The sequence below is a fragment of the Artemia sp. Qi Xiang Cuo genome, chromosome 2 (assembly GCF_049724085.1).
Source record: "Artemia sp. Qi Xiang Cuo chromosome 2, ASM4972408v1, whole genome shotgun sequence".
NCBI classification, from domain to species: domain Eukaryota; kingdom Metazoa; phylum Arthropoda; class Branchiopoda; order Anostraca; family Artemiidae; genus Artemia; species Artemia sp. Qi Xiang Cuo.
Genome location: NC_142795.1, coordinates 92,991,992 through 93,017,622, shown reverse-complemented (window position 1 = coordinate 93,017,622; position 25,631 = coordinate 92,991,992). Strand labels below are relative to the sequence as shown.

The 25,631-nt window shown below is 38.7% G+C and overlaps 1 protein-coding gene and 1 long non-coding RNA gene across 2 annotated transcripts in view; one reads left to right on the top strand and one right to left on the bottom strand.

The window, feature by feature from the left end:
• Positions 1-989, top strand: part of LOC148955821 (uncharacterized) — a 60,504-nt gene extending 59,515 nt beyond the window's left edge. The window contains exon 3 of the long non-coding RNA XR_016143745.1: positions 830-989. This is a non-coding gene — a long non-coding RNA (uncharacterized LOC148955821). The remainder of the gene's footprint in view (positions 1-829) is intronic.
• The window catches only part of LOC148955819 (DBH-like monooxygenase protein 1 homolog), a 96,147-nt gene that overhangs the window by 27,367 nt on the left and 43,149 nt on the right, over positions 1-25,631 (bottom strand). The window contains exon 3 of the mRNA XM_089108364.1: positions 426-530. Within this exon, the coding sequence (XP_088964490.1) occupies positions 426-530 (105 nt within the window). The remainder of the gene's footprint in view (positions 1-425; positions 531-25,631) is intronic.

Below are 25,631 nucleotides of genomic sequence, written 5' to 3'. Positions count from 1 at the left end.
CGGTTTAACGGGAGTCAAATTAAAAAGAAAAAACGCGGGTGAAAAGTCAAAAAAAAAAAGTCAGAAAAAATAAGCTAAAAACTTACGACACCAAAACAGCTTAAGAAGATGTAGATTTTCTATTATAAACTGACTTATTAGTTACGTTTATTTATTTTCACGGTTCAACTTGGCAACGCTGACGAATATATAGTACTGTCCTAAAAACTTCATAATTTTGAAACAACCAATAGAAAATCTCAGTTTTTAGGTGTGAACGGATGGGTATAGGGAGTAAAAAAATGTTTTTATTTTTGTGTCATTAGTACTTCAAGTACCTTCAATGAAATTGTTTTTTAGATCTTACCCCTGTTTATTATAGAATTGTAGAATCATCAGATGCGTTCTTTGATTGTGGGCCAGACTAAATCATATGTTATACTTACATTAAGATACGGAGAACCATTCTGAACTCCAAAAACACACTGATCAGCGTTATTCATGTTTCCTTCATGGGAAATACCAAATCCTACGTATCCAGCTGTACCAGCCTGAAAGTAAACCAAAAGAATTAATTTTGTCATTCAAGAGTATTTATTTTTAAAAGAAGTAAAAACTCCTCCTTCCTGTTTATCCTTCACACACGCAAAAATAACACGTTTCTTCATTATATAGTAATTTCTGAAATGTCTAAATTATGCAATAGCATAATTATTGTGTTATTCTTTGTTTTAAGTCAGAAGGTGGCAAATCAGCAATTTCAGTTGAAATAAGAAATTCTGGCAAGAATTCAATTCTTCTTTTCTGTTTATCTTTCACAGACGCTAAGTAACACGTTCCTTCTTTCCAGGGTAGCAAATCAGCAAGCCATTTGTCATCTTGTGTAATTTTGCATGCGTCATAGATGCCGAAAACGATACGACAATCCCTAGGAAAAAACGATGTAATTTTTGCTCTTTAAATGTATATAAATTTGATGTCACTCACTAAAAATTAAATATAAATGCGATCATGTTTTTTCCTCAATTTAGGCTATAAACGAATTTTCTCAAACTCGTGACCTATCTAAGTCGTTTTTCAGGCCAGAAAATCTTGTGCCGATTAAAAAAAAAAAAAAAATACAGAGCCGTTTTCGAGAAAAAATGATGGTCAGTGGCGTGGCTCTCTAAGCTCAGCCAGAGTTGACCAACTCTAAATGGTTACCTGGAGAAAATCTGAGCAAGGTAAACACGAAGGGTGTGCGGAAGCACAGGATAGGGGGCCTCCAGACTCCTGTTGCACTTTCTGGCTGAGGGACCATGAAACGGATACCAGCACCGTCGGTAGGGATTGCAAAATCCAATGCCGTATTCTTTTCCTTTTGCCTTTTTATGTACATAAATACATACTAGTTGCTCGCTTAAAGAGAGTAGATTAGAGGGGCTGGGGATGAGTTGTCAATAACTCCAACAAAACCATGAAAATGAACTTAAAAATTAGTGATTCAAAGTTGTCTCTCTTTTTGCTTAAGCATATCTCGCTCTGAAAAGTAACTAATCTATACTTTAACCAATGGAAGTTTTAAAATCTTCAAGTTTCAATTTTCAAACCCAGTTTTCTTTGTTCTCTGTCAATAAAGAACTCAAGGCTGAGAGACTTCTTGCAAAATTAAAACGTCCAGAAAGGCTATTTACGATTATCTTCTAGTTCTAAGGTGAACTGAAGATTAGAATCTAGAGCGTCAAGATTTGGCATGAAAGTATTAAGCGATATGAATTGCATCCACAATCGGATCCTAGAAACAATGCTTCAAATGTATAGGGTTCAAATCAGATATCATAATAATTAAGTTTTCCCTTGATGATTAAAAATAAAACATTAAAATTAGAATGTGTGCATGAACAACCTGGCTATATTTTGGTACATAGTAAGTAAAAATATTTTTATGGGTATTCTCTGAGCTAGTCAGACTGAGATATTGCATATTAGTTATTTCTGATATTTCGTTCTACACGCTTCTGCAAACATGAGACATATGGATAAAATGCACTGGAGGGAACTTTCTTGCTTTTTTAAACACATACGAGAAAGAAAAAAAATGGGTTCTTTTGTATTAGCGACGACGAAATATTTTTACACAAATTGCCAACAATATGATTAAGGAATTTATTTTATGATCGGAGAATTTTTTAGTCTGAATCCAACTTGAGTACTTATAACCTCCTAGTCAAAATTTAGTCAAATATTCTTCCTGTTATTGTTATCATCAGTTGGACACTGGAATAATGGGAAAGCGTGTATTTATTCCTTTCAAATTGCTACCGACAAGAATGACCTCAGATTAGGTTCCTGAGCCAAAAACAAAAAATCTTCATGGAGTCAGTGGATTTTTTAAGTGGTCATGGCTCCGATTGGGCTCTGTAAGCATATTCTATTTCGCTTTGTCCTCAAATCTACTGAGAATATAGATTGTCGGTCTATGAAGACGATGACTACATACCCCCCCCCCCCAGAAAGGGGAAGTAGGCGCAGTTTGAAACCTTATCTTAGACCTTAGTTTCTCCATGGCCAGGTGTGGCACATTGGGCATCAACGAAGCCTCACAAGACGTCTCGGGACGGAGCAGCAGCCGTGACGTCCTCCCACTGTTGTTGTAACGACATTTCATCACTCCGCAGGTCTGGGTCGTACTGTCGTCGGAGGGTGTGTTTCGTTCGCCCTCTTTTTCGCTCAACGTTGGGTTGTCACTCGTAGACAGTATTCGGAAGACGGCCTCCTGACATTCGGAGGACCTGACCTAGATAGTTCCGTCTTTTCTGCTTCAGGAGATCAGTGACTGGTGTTTCACCTGTTCGTCTGCGGACCAGTACGCTCGTGACCCTGTCCTGCCACGAAATGTTAAGAATCCTTCTGAGAGAGACATTTTCAAATGCTAGGATACGTTTTCCAGCTGGAAATTCACCTTCCAGCATTAAATTGCATAAAGGAGAATGAAAATGATCTTGCTATTCAACAGACGGAGCTTTTAGGTGCAAAGATTTTTTTTTGCTTCGCCGTACTGGTTTAAGTTTCTTGAATGCCAATTTTGCTTCTCCAACTCTCCTTTTTATCTCGTTGACTCTTCCGCCATCATGTTCGATCCAACTTCTAAGATATTTGAACTTTTGGACTTATTCGATTGTTTTTTTGTTGCATTTAAGGATCAAAGGTGAGTTGGATGTGGCCATGCTCTTCGATTTACCAACGTTTACTGTTAGTCCCACTTTCTTTGCCTTGTCCGCTATGGTGTCAAGTAGTAGTGGCAATCGTTCGCTTCTTCTAGAAGTACTACGTCGTGTGCGAAGTCTAAGTCTTTGAGCTGCTGGCCACTGACTTTTACATCAGAGCCTGATGCTTGGCGTAAGACATAATCCAATACTAGGACGAATAGGAACGAGAATAAAACATATCCTTGTTTCATCCCAGAGAGGATCTTGAAAAATCGTGTCTCCCCATTTTCCGTTCATACTCAACATTCGCTCTCTTCGTAGAGGGCTATTTTTATTTGGACTAGTTTATTAGGTACTCCATAAAATTTCAAAAACTTCCATAAAACATCGCTATCGATGGAGTCGAATGCTTTTTCAAAATCAATGAAGAACAGATACAGCTTTTTATTCATTCTCTTGACTCTTCCACCATAAGTCTGAGGATAAAAATAAGGTCAGAACATGATCCACCAGGCCGGAACCCCTGTTGTTCTTCCCGTAGATGTGAGTCAAGAGCTGCTCTCAAACACTGCAATATGATCGTGGCCAAGAGTTTACTTGGTACTGAAGTCAGGTTGATCCCTCTCCAGTTGTCATAGTTAAGAGCATCTCCCATCTTAAACAGTTTGACTAGAATATGTCTAGTCACGTGGGACCTTTTCATACTCCCAAACTGCTACTAGGAGAGCAGTTCATGCATTTAAGCAGACTCGAAGGGATGTCTTTAGCATCTCTGCCGTTATTCCATCGACTCCCGATACACGGCCATTTTTAAGAGTTTTGACAGGTGCTTCTACCTCTACATTGCTGGGAGGATCAGCATTTACGTCAATTTGTAAAAACAGGATATCAGGTACAGTTTCTCGGTCATGGCTTGGGGGCCGATTAAGTATATTTTCAAAATGGGATGCCCATCTTTTGTCTACTTTCTTGGAACCTGAAATTACGTTCCCCTTTTCCCCTTTAACAAGTGATGAGCCGTTCATTTTTTTTCCAAGTATCACATTGGCTAGTCGGTAAACCATCCTGGAGTCACCTTTCCTCGCAGCATTTTCGGTAAGTGCCGCTTTCTCTTCTATCTGGGTTCGCTTATCTCTTGTTGCACTCTTTTTGACAGCTTTATCCTCTTCTATATAGCGAAGCTGCAGACGGTCTTTATCTTCAGGCCTTGTCGTATTCAGGAACTCTCTTCGTTTCGACGCACCGTTCAATGAATTTCCAGGTTCCGTCCGATATTCATTCCTCCTTTTTCGTTTCTTATATCCAAGACTTGCCTTGGTGGCATCATGGTAGGTATTCTTGATTATCAACCAGATATTTTCGGAACCATGATTGCCAGTTTCATCTGTTAGATTTAAGGCCTCAAATAATTTTTTTCAGAGAAATACAGAAATTGTTTTGTAAGTCTCGGTTTTTCTGTTTATCGGTGTCAAACTGCCTATAGGAACTCGCCACTTTATTCTATTGAGCTTTCAACTTGATTTATATTTCGTTTATCGTCAATATATGGTCTGAATTAACGTCAGCTCCTCGAAAACCACGTACGTCAAATAAACTGCTTCTCCAACGTCTTGAAATTAGAAAGAGGTCGATTGGGTTTTTTGTCCGACCATCTGGAGACAACCTGAAGCATTTGTTAATTGACTTATTCTCGGACAATGTGCTGCCTATGATTAAGTAGTTGCTCAGCGCGTAGTCTACAAGAAGCGCTCCGTTTTCGTTGATAACTCTTATACTATGTGGGTCCGTGGCTTCTGCGCAATACTGACAATCTGCTCCAAGCTTGGTATTGAGGTCGCCCACAACGCAGAGAATATCATGTCTCGACACATCATTGGTAACCGCTGGTAACATTTCGTAGAATTTGTCTTTTTCATCTTCGTCGGCTTCGCGGAGAATTTGTGGGAGAATAGCATTCAATGATGGTCAGTTTGGTGTGGTTTGAGATATATCGGACCGCCAATAAACGGCCATTGCCTTCGAAGTGCTAGATGACATCAAAACACTGACTCCACCGCGGTGTGTTGCAGAACCTCCACTAAAAGCAAAAGTGTATCTGTCGCCAAGTTTCTCTAGTCCGCTTCCTGTCCATCTAACTTCACTGAGGACAAGTATATCCGGACAATACTGTTTCATTTCTTTGAAAACTTGTTGGGTTCTTCAAATCTGGTTGATCGTTCTTACATTCCAAAATCTTATTTGGGTGGTTTCTTTTGCAGTCAGAAATCGAGTCCGGGGGCGTGCAGGGGTCATCATCAGGGAGGTTGAAGTATCCAAGGCTATTATTGACGTTGCAGTTGCAGTTGGTTTTTCCCAGGGGTGGCCCCGCTGGGTCTGGGTTGAAAACCGTCTGCCCAACCCTCCTCCTTTTTTCAGGCTTGGGACTGGCTACGATGGACACATTCGTATACATATGAGGCGTAGTTCAAAAAAGTAAAAATATTTAGCATCCTCATAGCAATATTTATGCATATTAATATGTATATATCCCGGCTAATTAGCATATTGGAAAGGATACGGATTCGATTAAGTTATCCCACTTTTGAGAAGATAAAAATAAAATCAACGCACTTTGGTCTGTCAAAATAGAAACATAATAGAACAGTTTAGATAAAGCCAGATAAATTGTTTCTATTTTATGCTCTGCTAGCTTTGAGCAAATAAATTTGCTTTTGTAAAAAAAAAACGAAAAAAATTTAAGGATTAAAAAATCTGTCAGTTGTTTAAATAAAATTTATAATCAATGTTTGCTGAGCAATAAAAAGTATTCGAAGCTGTTGAACGGCGTAAGTAAATGAAACTCAGTTATCATCTTATATACCAATGTTTAATGAATTTAAATCAAAGTTATTCCATCTTGATAAAATTAATGAAGAAAGTATCAGAACCTATTTAAACAGCATTCTAAACGCCTCCAACGTGTTGCGTCACATTACTTTCTTATACATTATTGTTATTAGTAATGATCTAGAAAATCCATTAGAAAAGCTGTCTTAAATATCAATAACAATAAGAACAATGGGGAATTCTTTTCGCAAGACAGTGGAATTCTATGTTTGAATGGATATTTCGACCCTATGTCCAAGGGCCGTCCTCAGCAAAACTTAAATATATAAAAGAAAAGAGACTTACAATGAGATACAACCATTAAAACTAAAATGAAAATTTTAAAAAACAGTTCCAGCATCCTTACTTCAGTGAAGTTGAACCAGGACTGATAAATGAAGTGAGGTGAAACAAGGCAATTCATTGAAGTGAAAGAAAAATAACTAAAAACACGCTCTCACTGCTAATATTGCCTTTTTGGCAGCTAACCACGAAGGTCTCATATAGAAAAACACCAAACTGGAAAAGAAGAAAGAAGAGTCGTTCAGGAACGTTCGATACAAAGAGGGAGGTGATTTTTTCCTATTTAAATAATTCTGGTAAATTCATTTTTATTGGCATTCATTTTTAGCCCTATTCCCGGTTCCCTCAATAATGAGAAAAAATTCAACAAAACTCCTCCCCAATATGTTTTTGTAAGCCTAAACTTTGAGTGTAAGATATGCCGAAAAATCGTTTGAAGTGTTAAAGCCTTGACACTTCCAAGAAGTAGACACTGGTACTTTAATTTTAGCACATGGCAATAACTACCCATGTCTTGCAACGCTGGTTTAATATTAATAATAATAATATTTTTGTGCAAGTTTTATTTCGTACAATTCTCTTCATTTTATTATTTATTTATTTTTCGTTTTTTTTCCAGAGGCACTTCATATGGAAGGGATCGTTGTATAAACTTCAAAGGGGGCTTATTCGATTGGAAATCAAGAGTTCTAGTGACCTTTTTAAGGTTCAAAAGTATTGGAAGGCAACTAACACCCCTTCTACTCCCACAATTTCCCCAAACACGTCCAATCAAAATTTTGAGATAGCCATTTGTTTCTACGTAGTTTATTTCCAAATAGAAATTATATTTTTGAGGTGGACACTCCCTCCACAGCTCTCAGAGCAAGGGCTGTAAGTTATGCCCTGGGGGCATATAAGGTTATTATAGAAAGCTTTATCGTAGAAACTTCAAAAAGTGCTCACTCGATTGGAAATTCAAAGGGCTAGTGCCCTTTTTAATAGTCGAAAGTGATTGGAGGGCACCTAACCCCACTCTCACGCCCACCTTTTCCCCAAACACGTCCAATCAAAAATTTGAGAGCCATTTTGTTCAACGCAGTTGAAAATTCTGGAAATTAGGCGTTTGAGGATGACAACCCGCCCACAGTCCTCGGGGCAAGGGTTGTAAGTTATGCCCTGGGGGCATGTAAGGTTTTTATAGAAAGCGTGGTCGTAGAAACTTCAGAAAGGGCTCATTCAATGGGAAATTTAAATGGCTAGTGTCCTTTTTCTTAGTTGAAAGTCATTGGAAGGCAACTAACACCCCTTCCACGCCCACCATTTCCTCAAACACATCCAATCAAAATTTGGAGATAGCCATTTTGTTCAACGTAGTTGAAAGTTCTGGAAATTATATCTTTGAGCAGGGCACACTCCCCACAGTCTTCAAGGCAATGGTTATAAATTATGCCCTGGGGGCATATATGATTCTTATGGAAGGAATGCTCGTATAAACTTCAGAGAGGGCTCATTTAATTGGAAATTGAAAGTTCTAGTTCGCTTTTTAAACCTCAAAAGATATCGGAGGGTTATCACCCCCCCCCCACCCCCGTTTTTCCAAATGCATCCAATAAAAATTTTGAGTTAGCTATTTTGTTAATCATAGGCAGCACTCGCGCTGCCTAAGTAAAGAACGATGTGGGCACAATGTGTTTTTTTTGTTTTTCTCCATACCCGGGCACTTCGTATCGAAGGAGTTGTCGTAGAAACTTCGAAAAGAACACATTCGATTGAAAATTGGAGTGGCTAGTGCCCTTTTTAATAGTCAAAAGCGATTGGAAGTCAACCAGCCCCCCACGCCCATCATATCCCCAAAGACCTCTATTCAAAATTTTTAGATGGCCCCTTTGTTCAGCGAAATTGATTTCCGGTCAAAGATTAAGTTTTTGTGGGGCACACTCCCCCAGAGCCATCAAGGTAAGGGATTTAAGTTATGCCCTGGGGGCATGCAAGGTTTTTAAAGAAGGTGTTGTCGTAGAAACTTCAAAAAGAGCTCATTCGATTGGAAATTGAAAGGGCTAGTGCCCTTTTAGTAGTCGAAAGTGATTGGAGGGCAACCAGCCCCCCCCCCCCCCACCCATCTTCCCCCAAACACATCCAATAAAAATTTTGAGATAGCCATTTTGTTCAGCGTAGTTGATATCCAGGTAGAAAACATATTTTTGAGGAGGAATCTCCCCCACAACTCTCAGGGCAAGGATTATAAGTTATGCCCTGGGGCATATAAGGTTTTTATTGAAATCTTTGTCGTAGAAACTTGTAAATGGCTCATTCGATTTGAAATTGAAAAAGATAGTACCCTTTTTAATAGTCAAAAGTGATTTGAGGGCAACTAACCCCCCTCTCACTCCCACCATTTTCCAAACCACATTCAATCAAAATTTTTAGACAGCCATTTTATTCAACGTAGTTGAAAGTTTTGGAAATATGTCTTTAAGGATGACAACCCCTCCCCCCACAGCCCTCAGGGCAAGGGTTGTAAGTTATGCCCAGGGGCATATAAAGTTTTTATTGCAAGCGTTGTCGTAGACACTTCAAAAGGGCTCATTGAATTGGAAATTGAAAGGGCTGGTGCCTTTTTTAATTGTTGAAAGTGATTGTATAGCGACTGATACCCCTCTCACGCCCACCATTTTCCAAATCACATCCAATCAAAATTTTGAGATATCCATTTCGTTCAACGTAGTTGAACGTTCTGGAAATTAGGTATTTTAGGATGATAACCCCCTCAGAGACCTCAGTGCAAGGGTTGTAAGTTATGCCCTATGGGCAAATAAGGTTTATATAGAAAGTTGTTGTGTAAATCATAGGCAGCACGATCGCGCTTCCTAAGTAAAGAACGGGGACACTCGAGGACGAGACAAGAAATGGGGCCTAAGTAAAGAGGAGGACACTCCCCCACAACCCTCAGGGAAAGGGTTTTAAGATATGCCCTGGGGGCATATAAGAACGATGTTGGCACAATGTATTATTTATAATTTTTTTCGTTTTGAGCAGGGCACTTCGATTATCGAAGAAGTTGTCGTAGAAACTTCGAAAAGCGCTTATTCAGTTGGAAATTTGAGTGGCTTGTGCCCTTTTTAATAATCGAAAGTGTTTGGAAGGCGACTAACACCCCTCTCACGCCCACCATTTCCCCAAACACATCCAATCAAAATTTTGAGATAGCCATGTTGTTTAACGTTGTTGAAAGTTCTTGAAATTCGGTCTTAGAGGATGAAAACCTCCCTAATAGACCATAGGGTAAGGGTTTTAATTTATGCCCTGAAGGCATATAAGGTATTTGTAGAAAGCGTTGTCGTTTCCAAAAGGGCTCATTCGATTGGAAATCGAAAGTCCTATTGCCCGTTTTAATAGTCGAAAGTGATTGGAAGGCTTGTCATTTTTATAGTGGGTATAATGTATTATTTTTTGTTGTTGTCGTTGTTTAGACCAGGGCACTTCGTATCGAAGGAGTTGTCGTGGGAACTTTGAAAAGGGCTCCTTCGATTGAAAATAGAAAGGGCTGATGTCCTTTTTAGTAGTCGAAAGTGATTTGAGGGCAACTAATCACCCTCCAATCCCACCCTCCCATGCCAACCCTCCCATTTCCGCTCTTAAAACTTAACCAAATCAAAATAGCGTAAGTGTATCCTGGCTATCAAAGAAAGTAAACAGTTTTTTTTTGCGAATGGTATCAAGTTTTCCATTTCAGGTCAACTAGAGGAGGTATGAAACTAAATTAAACAGTACTATTTGTGTCCAGATATTTAAAAAGGTGTATGTTGTTAAGAATTGCTGAAAATTTTTCTCCAGCATACAAATAGCAGGCCAAACTATAAAGTCTTAAAAAACGAATAGATTTAAAGTATTATTTTCTTTTTCCCTGAAACGACTATTTCAATATAAAACGAACAGAAATTAATTTAAAAATTTTTTCCACAAAATAAGTTTTTCAAAGAAAAGTAAAGAACTCCATTAAACAAAAACTGAGCAAAAATAAAATCAGATAATCTACGAACCTTGGAACTACCATATATCAATATCCATAAATAAATGAAACTTAAAACAAGCAGGATTTACAATAAATAACCGAGTAGAACTCAAGACGAGGAGAAATTAACATGTGTTTGACTCAAAAGCCCTACGCCTTCCCAAGACCAGAACAAAATTTACACTTAACTGAAAAAAATATAAATGATTTTACTTTTTTAACTTTAATAAATCAAATAATTATAACATTTTGATTACTAAATATCTGTATATGTATATTAAACTGACAAAGCACATTCATTTATATTTTTTCAGTAAAGTGCAAATTTTGTTCTGGCCTTGGGAAGGCATAGGGGTTTTGCACCCAACTTATGCTAATTTCGGCTCGTTTTGAGTTTGACTCGGTTATTTATTGTAATTTCTGTTCGTTTTGGGTTTCATTTATTTATTGATGCTGATTTGTGGTAGTTTCATGCTTGGTAGGTTATTTGATTTTATTTTTGGTCATTTTTTGTTTAATGGAGTTCTTTACTTTTCTTTGAAAAACTTATTTTGTGGAAAAAGTTTTTTAAATTAATCATAGTTCAAAGATCATATAACAAAAACTCCGGTGTTGACACAACCCCCAAGGGCCCGGGGGCAGGCGTTGTAAGTTATGCCCTGGGGGCATATTATGACTCTTATGGAAGGAATGCTTGTATAAACTTCAAAGAGGGCTCATTTTATATGAAATTGAAAGTTCTTTTTCACTTTTTAACAGTCAAAAGATATTGGAGGGTACCTAGCCCCCCCCCCCCCCTCCACACCCTTTTTCTCAAACCCGTCTGATAAGAACTTTGAGATAGTCATTAAAAAAAGTAGTTTAAAGACTATATAACAAAAACCCTGGGATCGACAGAGCCCCCCCCCCAGGGCCTTAGGGAAGGCGTTGTAAGTTATTTCCTGGGGGAATATATGGTTCTTACGGAAGTTGATGCTTCTTAAAAACTTCAAAGAGGGCTCATTTGATTGAAAATTGAAAGTTCTAGTTCAGTTTTTCAGAGTCAAAAGAGATTGGAGGGAAACTAGCCCCCTTCATGCCTTTTTTTTCTAAATGCATCCGATAAAAATTTTGTGATAGCCATTAAGTTGAAAATTGTTCAAAAGTCAGATAAAAAAAAACTCAGGAGTCGACACAGCCCCCAGGGCCAGGAAATTGAAAGTTTTAATTCACTTTTTAAGAGTAAAAAGTGATTGGAGGGCAGCTAGCCTCCCCCCACACTCCATTTATTTTTTTTCCAGAGGCACTTCATATAGAAGGAGTCTCGTATAAACTTCAAAGGGGGCTCATTCGATTGGATATCGGGAGTTCTAGTGCCCTTTTTAAGAGTCAAATGTGATCGGAGGGCAACTAGCCCCCCCCCAAGCCCTTTTTCACCAAATATATCCGATATAAAATTTGAGGTAGCCATTGCATCATATAAAATTTTTGAGATAGCTATTTTGTTAAAAATAGTTCAAAGGTCAGATAACAAAATTCTGATACCGATACAACGTCCCAGGGCCCGGGGACAGGCGTTGTAAGTTTTGACCTGGGGTATATAAGGTTCTTATGGAAGGGATGCTCGTATAAACTTCAAAGAGGGCTCATTCGATTGGCAATTGAAGGTTCTAGTTCACTTTTTACTAATCAAAAGTGATCAGAGGGCAGCTAGCCCTCCCGCCCCTTCTCCCCAAATTAATCAGACAAAAATTTTGAGATAAACATTTTTTACAAAGGATTCAAAGTTAGATAACAAAAACTTCGGTATCGATACAGCCCCACAGGGCCCGGGGGCAGGCGTTGTAAGTTATGTCCTGGGGGCATATAAGGTTCTTATGGAAGAGATACTCGTATAAACTTCAAAGAGGGCTCATTTGGTTGAAAATAGAAAATTCTAGTTCACTTTTAAAAAGTCAAAAGAGACCGAAGGGCAATTAGCCCCACCCTACGCCTTTTTTTTCCAAACCCATCTGATCAGAATTTTTAGATAGCCATTTTGTTAAAAATAGTTCAAACATCAGATTATAAAAACTTCGAGGTTGACACAAACCCATTTTTTCGCTTTGATTTTGTTACTTTGATACCAGTTGTGATACTTTGACGAAGATTTATTTATTATTAAAGTTTGATTTCGGACAAAGGAATTTTTAAAAACCAGAAATTTTTTATAACCAAAAATGAAAAGAACTTAATTTAAAAAAAACTGTCCTAAAAAGAAGTTTTTCAAAGAAAAGTAAAGGCCATTTTAAAATTAAGCTCAGCAGATACAAATAAAATTCAAACTCAAAACGACCAGAAATTACTATTAACGAATAAATGAAATCCAACACGAACAGATATTAAATAACCAATCATAGCAAAAAACATACAACAAGTAATAACATAAATGAATAAATAGATCTTAAAGTGAGTATTTGAATGTGAAAATCAAGCTTAAAACGAAAAAAAATATTTTCCTATTGAAGTATAAATGAAACTTAAAAGGAACAGAAATTAAATAAACAATCAGTGCAAACAAACATTCAATAGATATTAATATAAATGAATAAATTAATCTTAAAACGAATGAAACTTAGATTGAATATGCAAATCAAGCTTGAAACGAACAAAAATCACTACAAACAAGAGTTTAGGTATCGCCTCCTTCTCTCTTTTCAACCAAATGAGCCCTCTCTGAAGTTTATACGAGCATCCCTTCTATAAGGTCCGTATATACCCCCAGAATAAAACTTACAACGCCCGTCCTTGGGCCCTGGGGGGTTTCGTCAACCTTTAACTTTTAATCCATTCAAATGAGCCCTAATTTTATTCAAACACTTTTAATTTCCATTCAAATGAACCCTCTCTGAAGTTTATATGAGCATCCCTTTCATAAGAACCATATACGGGCTCAGGACAGAGCTTACAATGCCTGCCCCCGGGCCCTGGGGGGTTTTGTCGATACGAGAGTTTTGTTATCTGACCTTTGAACTATTTTATAAAATGGCTATTTCAAAATTTGTTTCAGATGGGTTTGGGGAAAATAGGGCGTGGGGGGGGCTAGGGACCTTCCGATCTCTTTTGACTCTTAAAAATTGAACTGGAACTTTTAATTTCCATTTAGATCGGCCCTCACTGAAGTTCTTACGAGCATCCCTTCCATAAGAACCATATATACCCTCAGAGGATAATTTGCAACGCCTGCCCCCGGGCCCTGGGTGGTTGTGTCGACACTGAAGTTTTGTTATCTGACCTTTGAACTATTTTTAACATAAAGGCTATCTGAAAATTTTTATCGATTACTTTTGACTTATAAAAAGTAAACAAAAACTAGAACTTTCAATTTCCAATCAAATGAGCCCTCTTTGAAGTTTATACGAGCATCTCTTCCATAAGAACCTTATATGCCCCAAGGCATAACTTAAAACGCCTGCCCCCGGGCCCTGTGGGGCTGTATCGACACCGAAGTTTTTGTTATCTGAACTTTGGATTCTTTTTAACAAAATGTTTATCTCAAAGTGTTTGTCTGATTAATTTGGGGAAAAGGGCCGGGGGGGGGGGGGGTTAGCTGCCCTCCGATCACTTTTGATTAGTAAAAAGTGAACTAGAACTTTCTATTTCCAATCGAATGAGCCCTCTTTGAAGTTTATACGAGCATCCCTTCCATAAGAACCTTATATACTCCCAGGTCAAAACTTACAACGCCTGTCCCCGGGCCCTGGGAGGTTGTATCGGCATCAAAATGTCGTTATCTGACCTTTGAACTATTTTTAACAAAACAGCTATCTCAAAAGTTTTTTCTGATGCAATGGCTACCTCAAATTTTCTATTGGATATATTTGGTGAAAAAGGGCTTGGGGGGCTAGTTACCCTCTGATCACCTTTGACTCTTAAAAAGCGCACTAAAACTCTCGATTTCCAATCGAATGAGCCCCCTTTGAAGTATATACAAGACCCCTTCTATATGAAGGGCCTCTGGGAAAAAATAAATGGAGTGTGGGGGGAGGCTAGCTGCCCTCCGATCACTTTTTACTCTTAAAAAGTGAATTAAAACTTTCAATTTCCAATCAAATGAGCCCTCTATGACGTTTATACGAGAATCCCTTCCATAACAACCATATATGCCCCCAGAGCATAACTTACAACGCCTACCCCAATGCCCTGGAGGCCTGTGTCGACACCGAATTTTTTTTTTTATCTGAACTCTGAACTATTTTTTAACAATATGTCTTTGTCAAAATTTTTATCTAATTCATTTAGGGCGTGGAGGGGGGGGGGGGCTAGTTGCCCTCCGATCTCTTTTGACTCTTAAAAAGTGAACGAGAACTGTCAATGTCCAAGTAGAACAAAATGGCTATCTCAAAATTTTAATTGGATTTGTTTGGGGAAATGGTGGGCGTGGAATGGGTGTTAGTTGCCTTTCAATCATTTTTAACCCTTAAAAAGGGCACTAGAACTCTCGATCTGTAATCGAATGAGCCCCCTTTGAAGTTTATACGCGACCCCTTCCTTATGAAGCGCCTCTGGGAAAAAAATAATAAATATATAAATAATAAAACATTGGAGCCGTATGGCCTTTACTATAGGCAACGCTATAGCGATGCCTCTGAAAATTTGGTACTTTTGCACTTAATGGTACACAGCGCTATCGACTGTTCAACGAATACAGTTATGGAGACCCGTAAAGCGGGTAATTGCTATCTAAATTGATCGCAAAGTGTAGTTTCTCTTTGAATTTGCAATATTTAAACTGTTGTTATTTGGGGTTTAGGGGGGGGGGAGGTACCCAGGTTAGGTTAGGTTACGTATTTAATATATGCTTTGCTTTACCCCCACCCCCTTAATGTGCAAATATATAGCCCAAATTTGTTTCTAAACTATTATATATTCATCCCTTTTTTATTTTTTTTATTAGCATTAACCAAACTCGACTTCTTTTGTGTGTACCATTAAGTGTAACATTACCAGAAATTTCGGGTGAAGTATGCTAAGTAACATGAAACCAGTCACCAGTTAATGCACACCCTTAAGGGGTGTGCATTAACTATTAAGACTTACTAGTGTTTCTGGCCTTTTTTAAAAGTTCCCAGGAATTTTTGTAAAATTATTTCTACTATTAATTTAAATAATAGTTGTCATTCCTGAATCAGCATTAACGGCATTTTTTCTTATTAAATAGTATTTTTTTTTTTTTTTTTAATGTGTCTTTTAGATTTTGGGCTTTCTCTGTACTATGGTAGGCATACAGCTATTGCTTCAGAATCTATGCTAATTTTCAAATATATAGGACAGAAGGATAAATTGTTGTTGTTTAGTTGGAAGGGGGAATAGTTTTACATTGAAGAAGTATAAAAGAAAGGACGCCAAAAAAAATAACCGATAAATGAAGGGTGAATAACCGATAAATAATTATAAATTAACCGATAAATAATTGAATGAATTGGACCAATTCATTCAAATCAGCTGTTGTCACCTCTAACAAAACGGGCTGAATAACATTTTGTAGTTATGTTATTAATTCGAGGTGGGTTGAGCTGAATGTGGTTAATTTGAAAGAGGTTGAGTGAGACAGGTTTGGTTTAAACGGGGGTTGAGTTGAATGAGGATTGATTTAAACGAGGGTTGAATTGCGCAAAAGGTGGGTAGAATGGGGATTGAAACAAATGCGGGTTGAGTTACACAAGGATTGAATTACACGGAGGTTGAGTTGAACGAGGGTTGGGCTGGATTCGGTCGAGCTGTACGGACAAAGAGCGAGTGAGGTTAAGTGGAATGGGGATTGATTTGCAGGAGGGTTAAGTTTTACGAGGTTCAGTTGCTCGAGGGCTTAATTAAACGAGGCCTGAGTTGCATGAGGGCTAGTTGGACGAAGATTGAGCTAAACGGGATTTGAGCTTGACGAGGGTTCAGTTAAACGGAGGTTCAGTTGTACGGGGGTTGAGTTGCATAAGGGTTCAGCTACATGGGGACTCAGTTACACGGAGGCTCATTTGTACCTGGGCCAAAAGCACTAGGGCTCAGTATCACAAGGGTTCAGTTGAACCTATAAAGAGTGTTGTGTTCAGACAATATTTTTCATTAATAAAAAAAGCCTAGAAGGCAGCCCAGAAATAGATACCAAGTTTGTGGCCTTTTAAGCTTCCTTCAGGTGAATACACGTAAGATTTTGAACAATGAAATTTAAATAACATGAGGGGGCATCCGGATTTTACGAATGTCATGGTGGAGCATGGCCTGAAATTTGCTGGGAACCACTGATATACCGTTCTGCGTTTCTTGGAATTTTCAATGTAAAAATCAGGCGAAATTGGTGTAATTCGTGTAGTCGGCAAAATGACTGTGGTAATGAAAATCTGATCTCAATTTCTAAAAAAAAGACGATTACGAAACTTGTGAAAAATGCCAAGAATTGCCAAAAGTTAGATGACGCTGGTAATTAACACTATTAGAACCAAAGTTTGAATTTCAATGGGTGAAATGTTTTTTTGTCGTTTCATCATGACCTCCTTTTTCCTATACTCTTAATATTGAGTTACAGAAGAAGCAGGTACAAAGTCTGTCAGATGACAAGCATAAAAAAAACATATGCTCTCTTGTAAGGATTAGAAATCTACTGACTCTATTTATACTATGGATAAATGCTTATTAAAGCTACATGTTGCATAAAGTCATATGATTATCTTCACATTAGTGATTGACTAGGTATTTCACCTATACTACCACTTATCATAGGCAGCGCAATAGCGCTGCCTAAGTAAAGAACGATGCTGGCACAATGTATTATTTATTTTATTTTTTTATTTGGTTTCTTTCATTTAGACCAGGGCACTTCGTATCGAAGGAGTTGTCGTAGAAACTTTGAAAAGGGCTCATTTGGTTGGAAATTGAAAGAACTTGTGCACTTTTTAATAGCTAAAAGTGATTTCCAGGCAACTAACACCAGAACGATGCTGGCACAATGTATTATTTATTTTATTTTATTTTTTTATTTGGTTTCTTTCTTTTAGACCAGGGCACTTCGTATCGAAGGATTTGTCGTAGAAACTTTGAAAAGGGCTCATTTGATTGGAAATTGAAAGAACTTGTGCACTTTTTAATAGCTAAAAGTGATTTCCAGGCAACTAACAACCCTTCTACGCTCACCGTTTCCCCAAACACATCCAATCAAAATTCGAGATAGCCATTTTGTTCAACGTAGTTGAAAGATCTGGAAATTATGTCTTTGAGGATGACACTCTCCTCCCCCCCAAAGCCCTCAGGGCAAGGGTTGTAAGTTTTTCCCTAGGGGCATATAAGGTTTTACAGAAACTGTTGTCGTAGAAACTTCAAAAAGGGCTTATTCATTAGGAATTCAAAAGGGCTAGTGCCCTTTATAAATGTCGAAAGTGATTGGAGAGTAATTAACCCCCATCTCATTACCACCGTTTCCCCGATCACTTCCAATCAACATTTTGAGATAGGATGACAACACCCCCCCCCCCCCACAGTCCTCAGGGCAAGGGTTGTAAGTTGTGCACTGGGGGCACATAAGGTATTTATAGTGTTGTGGTTGAAACTTCAAAAAGGGCTCATTCAATTGGAAATGGAAAAGGCTAGTGCCCTTTTTAATAGTGGACAGTGATTGGAAGGCAATTAACCCCCCTCTCACGCCCACCGTTTCCCCAGACACATCCAATCAAAATATTTAGATAGGCATTTCGTTCAGCGTAGAGGAAAGGTCCGGAAATTATGTCTTTGAGGATGACACTTCAAGTTCAAGCTCTTTTAATCTTTAAACTAATTACACCCGCTATATCACTATAACCACACTCACCCATAGCCCTCAGGACAAGGGTTTTCAGTCATGCCCTGTGGAGATATAAGGTTCTTATAGGAACCGTTGTCGTAGAAACTTCAAAAGGGCTCATTTGATTGGAAATTAAAAGGGCTAGTGCCCTTTTTAACAGTCTAAAGTAATTGGAGGGCAACCAACCCCCCTCTCACGCCCACCATTGACCAAAACACATCCAATCAAAATTTTGAGATGCCATTTTGTTCAACGTAGTTGAAAGTTCTGGAAAGTAGGTCTTTGAGGATGACAACTCCCCCTCCCCCACAATCCTTTGGGCAAGGGCTGTAGGAAGCATTGTCGTAGAAACTTTAGAAAGGGCTCATTTGATTGGAAATTGAAAGGGTTAGTGCCCTTTTTAGTAGTCGAAAGTAATTGAAGGGCAACCAACCCCCCTCTCAGGCCCACCGTTTCCCCAAACACATCCAATCAAAATTTTGAGATAAGCATTTTGTTCAACGTAGATGAAAGGTCCGGAAATTTTGTCTTTGAGGATGACACTTCAAGTTCCAAGTTCTTTTAATTTTTAAACTAATTTCACTCACTATAACCACACTCACCCACAGCCCTCAGGGCAAGGGTTGTAAATTATACCCTGTTCAACGTAGTTGAAAGTTCTGGAAAGTAGGTCTTTGAGGATGACAACCCCTCCACAACCCTCAGGGCAAGGGTTTTAAGTTATGCCCTGGGGGCGTATGAGGTTTAATAGAAAGTGTTGTCGTAGACACACAAAAATGGCTCATTCATTTGGAAATTGAAAGTGCTAGTGCCCCCTTTTATAGTCGAAAGTAATTTGAGGGTAACTAACTCCCCTCTCACGCCCACCGTTTCTCCAAACATATCCAATCCGAATTTTGAGATAGGCTTTTTGTTCAACATAGATGAAAGGTCCGGAAATTATGTCTTTGAGGATGACACTTCAAGTTCAAGTTCTTTAAATTTTTAAACTAGTTTCACTCACTATAACACTATAACCACACCCACCCACAGCCCTTAGGGCAAGGGTTGTAAGTTATCCCCTGTTGACATATAAGATTTTTATAGAAAGCGTTGTTGTAGACACTTCAAAAAGAGCTCATTTGATTGGAAATTGAAAGGGCTAGTGCCCTTTTTAATAGTCGAAAGTAATTGAAGGGCAACTGACCCCCCTCTCATGCCCACCATTTCCCCAAACACATCCAATCATAATTTTTAAATAGATATTTTGTTCAACATAGTTGAAAGTTCTGGGAAGTAGGTCCTTGAGGATGATGAATTCTTCACTCCCCTGAGGGCAAGGGTTGTAAGTTATGCCCGGGGGCAGATAAGTTTCTTATAAAAAGTATTTTCGTAGAAACTTAAAAAGGGTCTCATTCAAATTGGAAATTGAAAGGGCTAGTGCCTATTTTATTAGTCCAAAGTGATTGGAGGGCAGCTTATCCTCCTCTCACGCCCACCAATTCGCTCAATCACATCCAATCATAATTTTGAGATAGTCATTTTGTTCAACATAGTTGAAAGTTCTGGAAATTAGGTCGGATGACAAACCCCCCCCCCACCCCACAACCCTCAGAGCAAGGGTTGTAAGCTATGCCCTTTGGGCATATAAGGTTTTTATAGAAAGTGTTGTCGTAGAAACTTCAAAAATGGCTCATTCAATTAAAAATTGATAGGACTAATGCCCTTTTTAATAGTCTAAAGTAACTGGGGGGCAACCAACCCCCCTCCCACGCCCACCATTTATCAAAACATATCCAATCAAAATTTTGAGATGGCAATTTTGTTCAACGTAGCTGAAAGTTCTGGAAAGTAGGTCGTTGAGGATGAACCCCCCCCCCCCCTTCACCACAATCCTTAGGGCAAGGGTTGTAGGAAACGTTGTAGAAAACTTCAGAAAGGGCTCATTTGATTGGAAATTGAAAGGGTTAGTGCTCTTTTTTATAGTCGAAAGTAATTGGAGGGCAACCAACCCCCCTCTTACGCCCACCGTTTCCCCAAACACGTCCAATCAAAATTTTGAGATAAGTATTTTATTCAACGTAGATGAAAGGTCCGGAAATTATGCCTTTGAGGATGACACTTCAAGTTCAAGTTCTTTTAATTTTTAAACTAATTTCACTCACTATAACCACACTCACCCACAACCCTCAGCGCAAGAGTTGTAAATTATACCCTGTTCAAGGTAGTTTAAAGTTCTGGAAAGCAGGTCTTTGAGGATGACAACCCCTCCACAACCCTCAGGGCAAGGGTTGTACGCTATGCCCTGGGGGCGTGTGAGGTTTAATAGATAGTGTTGTCGTAGAATCTTCAAAAATGGCTCATTCATTTGGAAATTGAAAGTGCTAGTGCCCCATTTAATAGTCGAAAGTAACTGGAGGTTAGCTAACTCCCTTCTCACGCCCACCGTTTCCCCAAACATATCCAATCAGAATTTTGAGATAGGATTTTTGTTCAACGTAGATGAAAGATCCGGAAATTATGTCTTTGAGGATGACACTTCAAGTTCAAGTTCTTTTAATTTTTAAACTAATTTCACTCACTATAACACTGTAACCACACTCACCCACAGCCCTCAGGGCAAGGGTTGTAAATTATACCCTTTTGACATACAAGGCTTTTGTAGAAAGGGTTGTCGTAGACACTTCAAAAAGAGCTCATTTGATTGGAAATTGAAAGGGCTAGTGCCCTTTTTAACAGTTGAAAGTAATTGAAGGGCAACTGACCCCCCTCTCATGCCCACCATTTCCCCAAACACATCCAATCATAATGTTTAGATAGCTATTTAGTTCAACGTAGTTGAAAGTTCTGGGAAGTAGGTCTTTGAGGATGATGAGCCCTCCTCTCCCCTTAGGGCAAGGGTTGTAAGTTAAGCCCTGGGGGCATATAAGTTTCTTATAAAAAGTATTCTCGTAGAAACTTAAAAAAGGTCTCATTCGATTGGAAATTGAAAGGGCTAGTGCCTATTTTAATAGTCCAAAGTGATTGGAGGGCAGCTTATCCTCCTCTCACGCCTACTAATTTCCTCAATCACATCTAATCATAATTTTGAGATAGTCATTTTGTTCAACATAGTTGAAAGTTCTGGAAATTAGGTCGGATGACACCCCCCCCCCTCACAACCCTCGGGGCGAGGGTTGTAAGCTATGCCCTTGGGGCATATAAGGTTTTATAGAAAGTATTGTCGTAGAAACTTCAAAAATGGCTCATTCGATTGGAAATTGATAGGACTAGTGCCCTTTACCCTTTAATAATGGAAAGTAATTGAAGGGCAATTAACCCCCCCTCTCACACCCACCATTTCCCTTAACACATCCAATCAAAATTTTGAGATAGCCATTTTGTTCAATGTAGTTGAAAGTTCTGGAAACTAAGTCTTCGAGTTTTAAACCCCCCCCCCCCCCTACAGCCCTCAGGGCCAGGGTCTTAAGGTATGCCCTGGGGGCATATAAGGTTTTTAAAGACAGTGTTCACGTACAAACTTCAAAAAGTCAGAAATCTGACTTTTTTAATAGTCAGAAGTGAGTGGAGGGCAACTAACGCCTCTCTCACACCCACCATTCCCCAAACACATCCAATCAAAATTTTGAGATAGCCATTTTGTTCAACGTAGTTGAAAGGTCCGGAAATTATGTCTTTGAGGTTGACAAACCCCCCACAGCACCCAGGGCAAAGGTTGTAAATTATACCCTGGGTGTATATAAGGTTTTTGTAGACAGTGTTGTTGTAGAAAGTTCAAAAAGGGCTCATTCAATTGGGAATAAGTGGGCTAGTGCCATTATTAATAGTAAAAAGCGACCGGAGGGTGAATGCCCCCCCTCCCCACTCCTAATTTTCCCAAATACTTCCGATCATTATTTTGATACAGCCATTTGATTGAATGTAGTTGAAGGATCAGGAAAGTATGTCTTTGAGTATGACAACCCCCCCCCCCCTTCACAGCCCTCAGTGCTAAGGTTGAAAGTTATGTGCCGGGGGCATAAAAGATTTTTATAGAAAGCGGTGTCGTAAAAACTTTGGGTTCATTCCTATTCAATCGGGTTTTATTAAAACAAATAGAAATAAATAAACATAAATAAATTTCTCTATGCACAAAACGCACGTTGAGTCCCTTAAAAAAAAAAAAAATGATTCCTCCTAATCACGCTTTACGAATCTCAGTTTACTCTTCAGCACAAACACATCCCTCATCCATACAATTCATATCTAAGAGATCCCCCCTTCCTCCCCGAAAGCATAGCTACCTTAACCTTACAAAATAATAATAAATAAATAAAAAAATTAAGAATAAACCGATATAATAATGATAATGATTAAAAAAAAAGGAACCTCAACTATTAATTAACTCTAGGTAGAAAATTCTATATAGAAAATTTTAGAAATCTCTAGATAGTCAAGAAAATGTTAATTTTATTTGACTGTCTTGCTTTACGTTAATGAGTTTTAACGTCAGAAGGTATGCATGAATTTAGGAAAGAAGCATTTTCAAAACAGATGTACTCAGCTCTAGTTTTATTGAACAAAAAAAAGATAAAACCAGTTGTGTTTATACATAATGACTGGTAGTTTTTTTTCTATCTCTATTTTTTTGATATTCAATAAGATATTTTTTCAATTTATTTTTAAAAGACCCAAGGGAGCTCCTACATCTCTTTTCTTGTGGAAGCACGTTCCACACTTTCGCGTACGCCACATCCGGTGCAAAATCCGACCGTACCGTCCGACCGACCAACCGTACCCTCCGTAGGTATTCGTCTCATCATAAGGGTTGATGCAGATCTCGTGTTCCTAGGATTTTGTTCCGATACCAACTGGAATAAACTGTGGAATGCTGATGGAAGTAATCCGAACAAAAAGTTCAAAACGATAACTGAGCATAATAAATGATAAAGGGATTCACGGGAAAGAAAATCGTCCATATTTCCGATTATTTTCAGGGCACGTTTGTAGATTGAATCAAGCCTTTTCAGGTGGGATGTAAATGTTGACTTGCAAATTGACGCACAATACTGCAGATGAGGCTTGATAAATTCATTGTGTAGTTGACGAAGGGTTTTTTGAGGGAATGTGCTTCAGTTTCCTGATAATCCCAAGATTACGGGAGAGCTTCAGTTCCACAGCGTGGATGTGATGTACGAAGGATAAGTTTTCGTCAAGGAGTACACCTAGGTACCTGGCATAACCAGTTTTTGGTCGTCTGATCGTTCCTCGAGAAGTCGCTATTCCCGATACTTCTGGGCAAAGAGTTCCGATCCTTGAGAAGAAGAGAACGCAAGATTTGTCAACATTCATTACGAATCGATTGGCATCCATTCAAATGTAAATTTCTTCTAAGATGACCTCAAGTTTACTCTGGAGGGCTGACATGTCGTTATCACAGGAGGCCATTGTAGTGTCATCCGCAAACGCCACAAGTTCATCCGATTCGTTATCATTGCTCGAAATTTCTAGGTCGCAACATAATTTGCAGCACTGTGAAGTCCTGGAGTTAGGGTTCAGAACGCGACTTAGGTCATTCACATGAACCAGGAATTACAGTGGGCCTAAAATTGAGCCTTGCGGCACACCGAAGTTGACAACGGTATCATTCAATGGATCTTCTCCTATATAAACCCGTCGGCTACTAAGGTAAGACCGGAACCATCGTATAGCCTCTCCTCTAACTCAAATGTACTCTAGTTTACCTAATAGAATCCCATGATCTATACTATCAAACGCTTTTTTTTATGTCAAGTAAAATAGCAGCTGGCAGAAGTCCCAGGTCAAGTGCTTTATTAATGAATAGGCTCAGTGATGCCAGAGCATCTTCTGTCGAATGGCCGGGTCTGAATCCAAATTGTCGTTGGTTAAGAAATCCCTTAGCTTCCAGAAAAGAGTAAAGTTGGTGCTTCGTAGGTTTTTAAAACACTTTGGAAAATATCGAAAGAATAGATATGGGTTTAAAGTTAGACGGGTCGTCCTGAGGGCCACCTTTGTGGAGGGGAACTATTCTTGCCACCTTGAGGATTGATAAAAATACGCCCGTCTCTAAGGAGAGGTTTACCAAACGTGTTAAAGGTTGTAGTACGGACGGCAATACTGCTTTCAACACTTTAGTATGGACGCGGTCGAAACCAGAGGCAGATGCTTCCCTCAAACCTTTGACTATCATGGAAATGTCTGTTGAAGTTACAGGAATGGGTGCCATCGACTTGACACACGCTGGACCCAAAAAGTCTTTGTAGGACTTTCTGAGGGGTAGCACTGTGTTAGCCGTTTTTTCTCCACTTTTGGCGAAGATGGTACAAAGAGCTTTTGCAACTTGTGCTGGTTCAGTGAAGGTTTCCCCATATACCGTAATTCTGGATGGTAGTTCAGGCCGTGGATTATTCGGTCGTAACACTGAATTAACTGTCTTCCACACTTTCCTTCCATCCTTCCCACTTTCGGCTAGCCTTTGATTAAAGTAATCCCTTTTAGCTTTTCTGAGAACTGACCGTAGGCATTTCTTATAAATTTCATAGGTCCGCAGGCTAGCTACACTTGGTAGATTACGATACTCCGCCCAAAGATTATTCTTTTTATTGATACACCTGACTAAACTTTCTGTAACTCACGGGCAAATTGGTGCGTTTTTTCTTCCACGTTTCTTTATTTTTCTTTAAAACAACATGCCTTATATAGTGCTGTAAATGTACTGTAAAAAAAATTCTAGTCCTTCATTCAGATGTTTCTTCTCCATAACGCTATCCCAGGTTGTTTTTTTCCAATTCCTCGTTAAGTAACTGTAAGTTTTCTTCACTCAGATCTGCAACCGGAATATCATCTCTAGTTTTTGAAAATGACCTTGTTGCCATTGATGTTTCGAAAACGGTACATAAGAGGAAGCGATCCGACATGTCACTGATGATTACTGAAGCCGAGAGTGGAGGTAGAGTAGAGAAAATATTATCTATTAATGAATAAGCCCTCTCAGTTACTCTCGTTGGGATAGTTGTCTACGGGTAAAGATTAGATCCAGATATAAGGGTGAGAAGTTCATTAGCAGTATTAGCTAGGGGATTGGCTATGTTGATGTTGAAATCACCCATGATGACCACATCAAAATTCTGTTTTTCAAGCATTTGGAGTGTTTCCAATAAATATTCCATAAACGAAGAAACAGAACCTGACGGTGATCGGTAAATTTCTCCAACGATTAACTTCCGTTGTGAAGTAAGTGACATATCAAGAAAAAGTGACTCAAAAATACATTCTACATTTCGAGTCAGTTGGCCATTAACACAGACTGGGTATTGGCTCTTTGTTGTAAATTAATTAAAAAAACTTTTCCACAAGATAAGTTTTTCAAAGATAAGTTAAGACCTCCATGAAACCTAATATGAACAAAAATAAAATCAAATAATCTACCAAACGTGAAACTACCACAAACCAGCATCAATAAATAAATGAAATCCAAAACAAACAGAAATTCCAATAAATAACCGAGTCAAACTCGAAACGAGCAGAAATTAACATA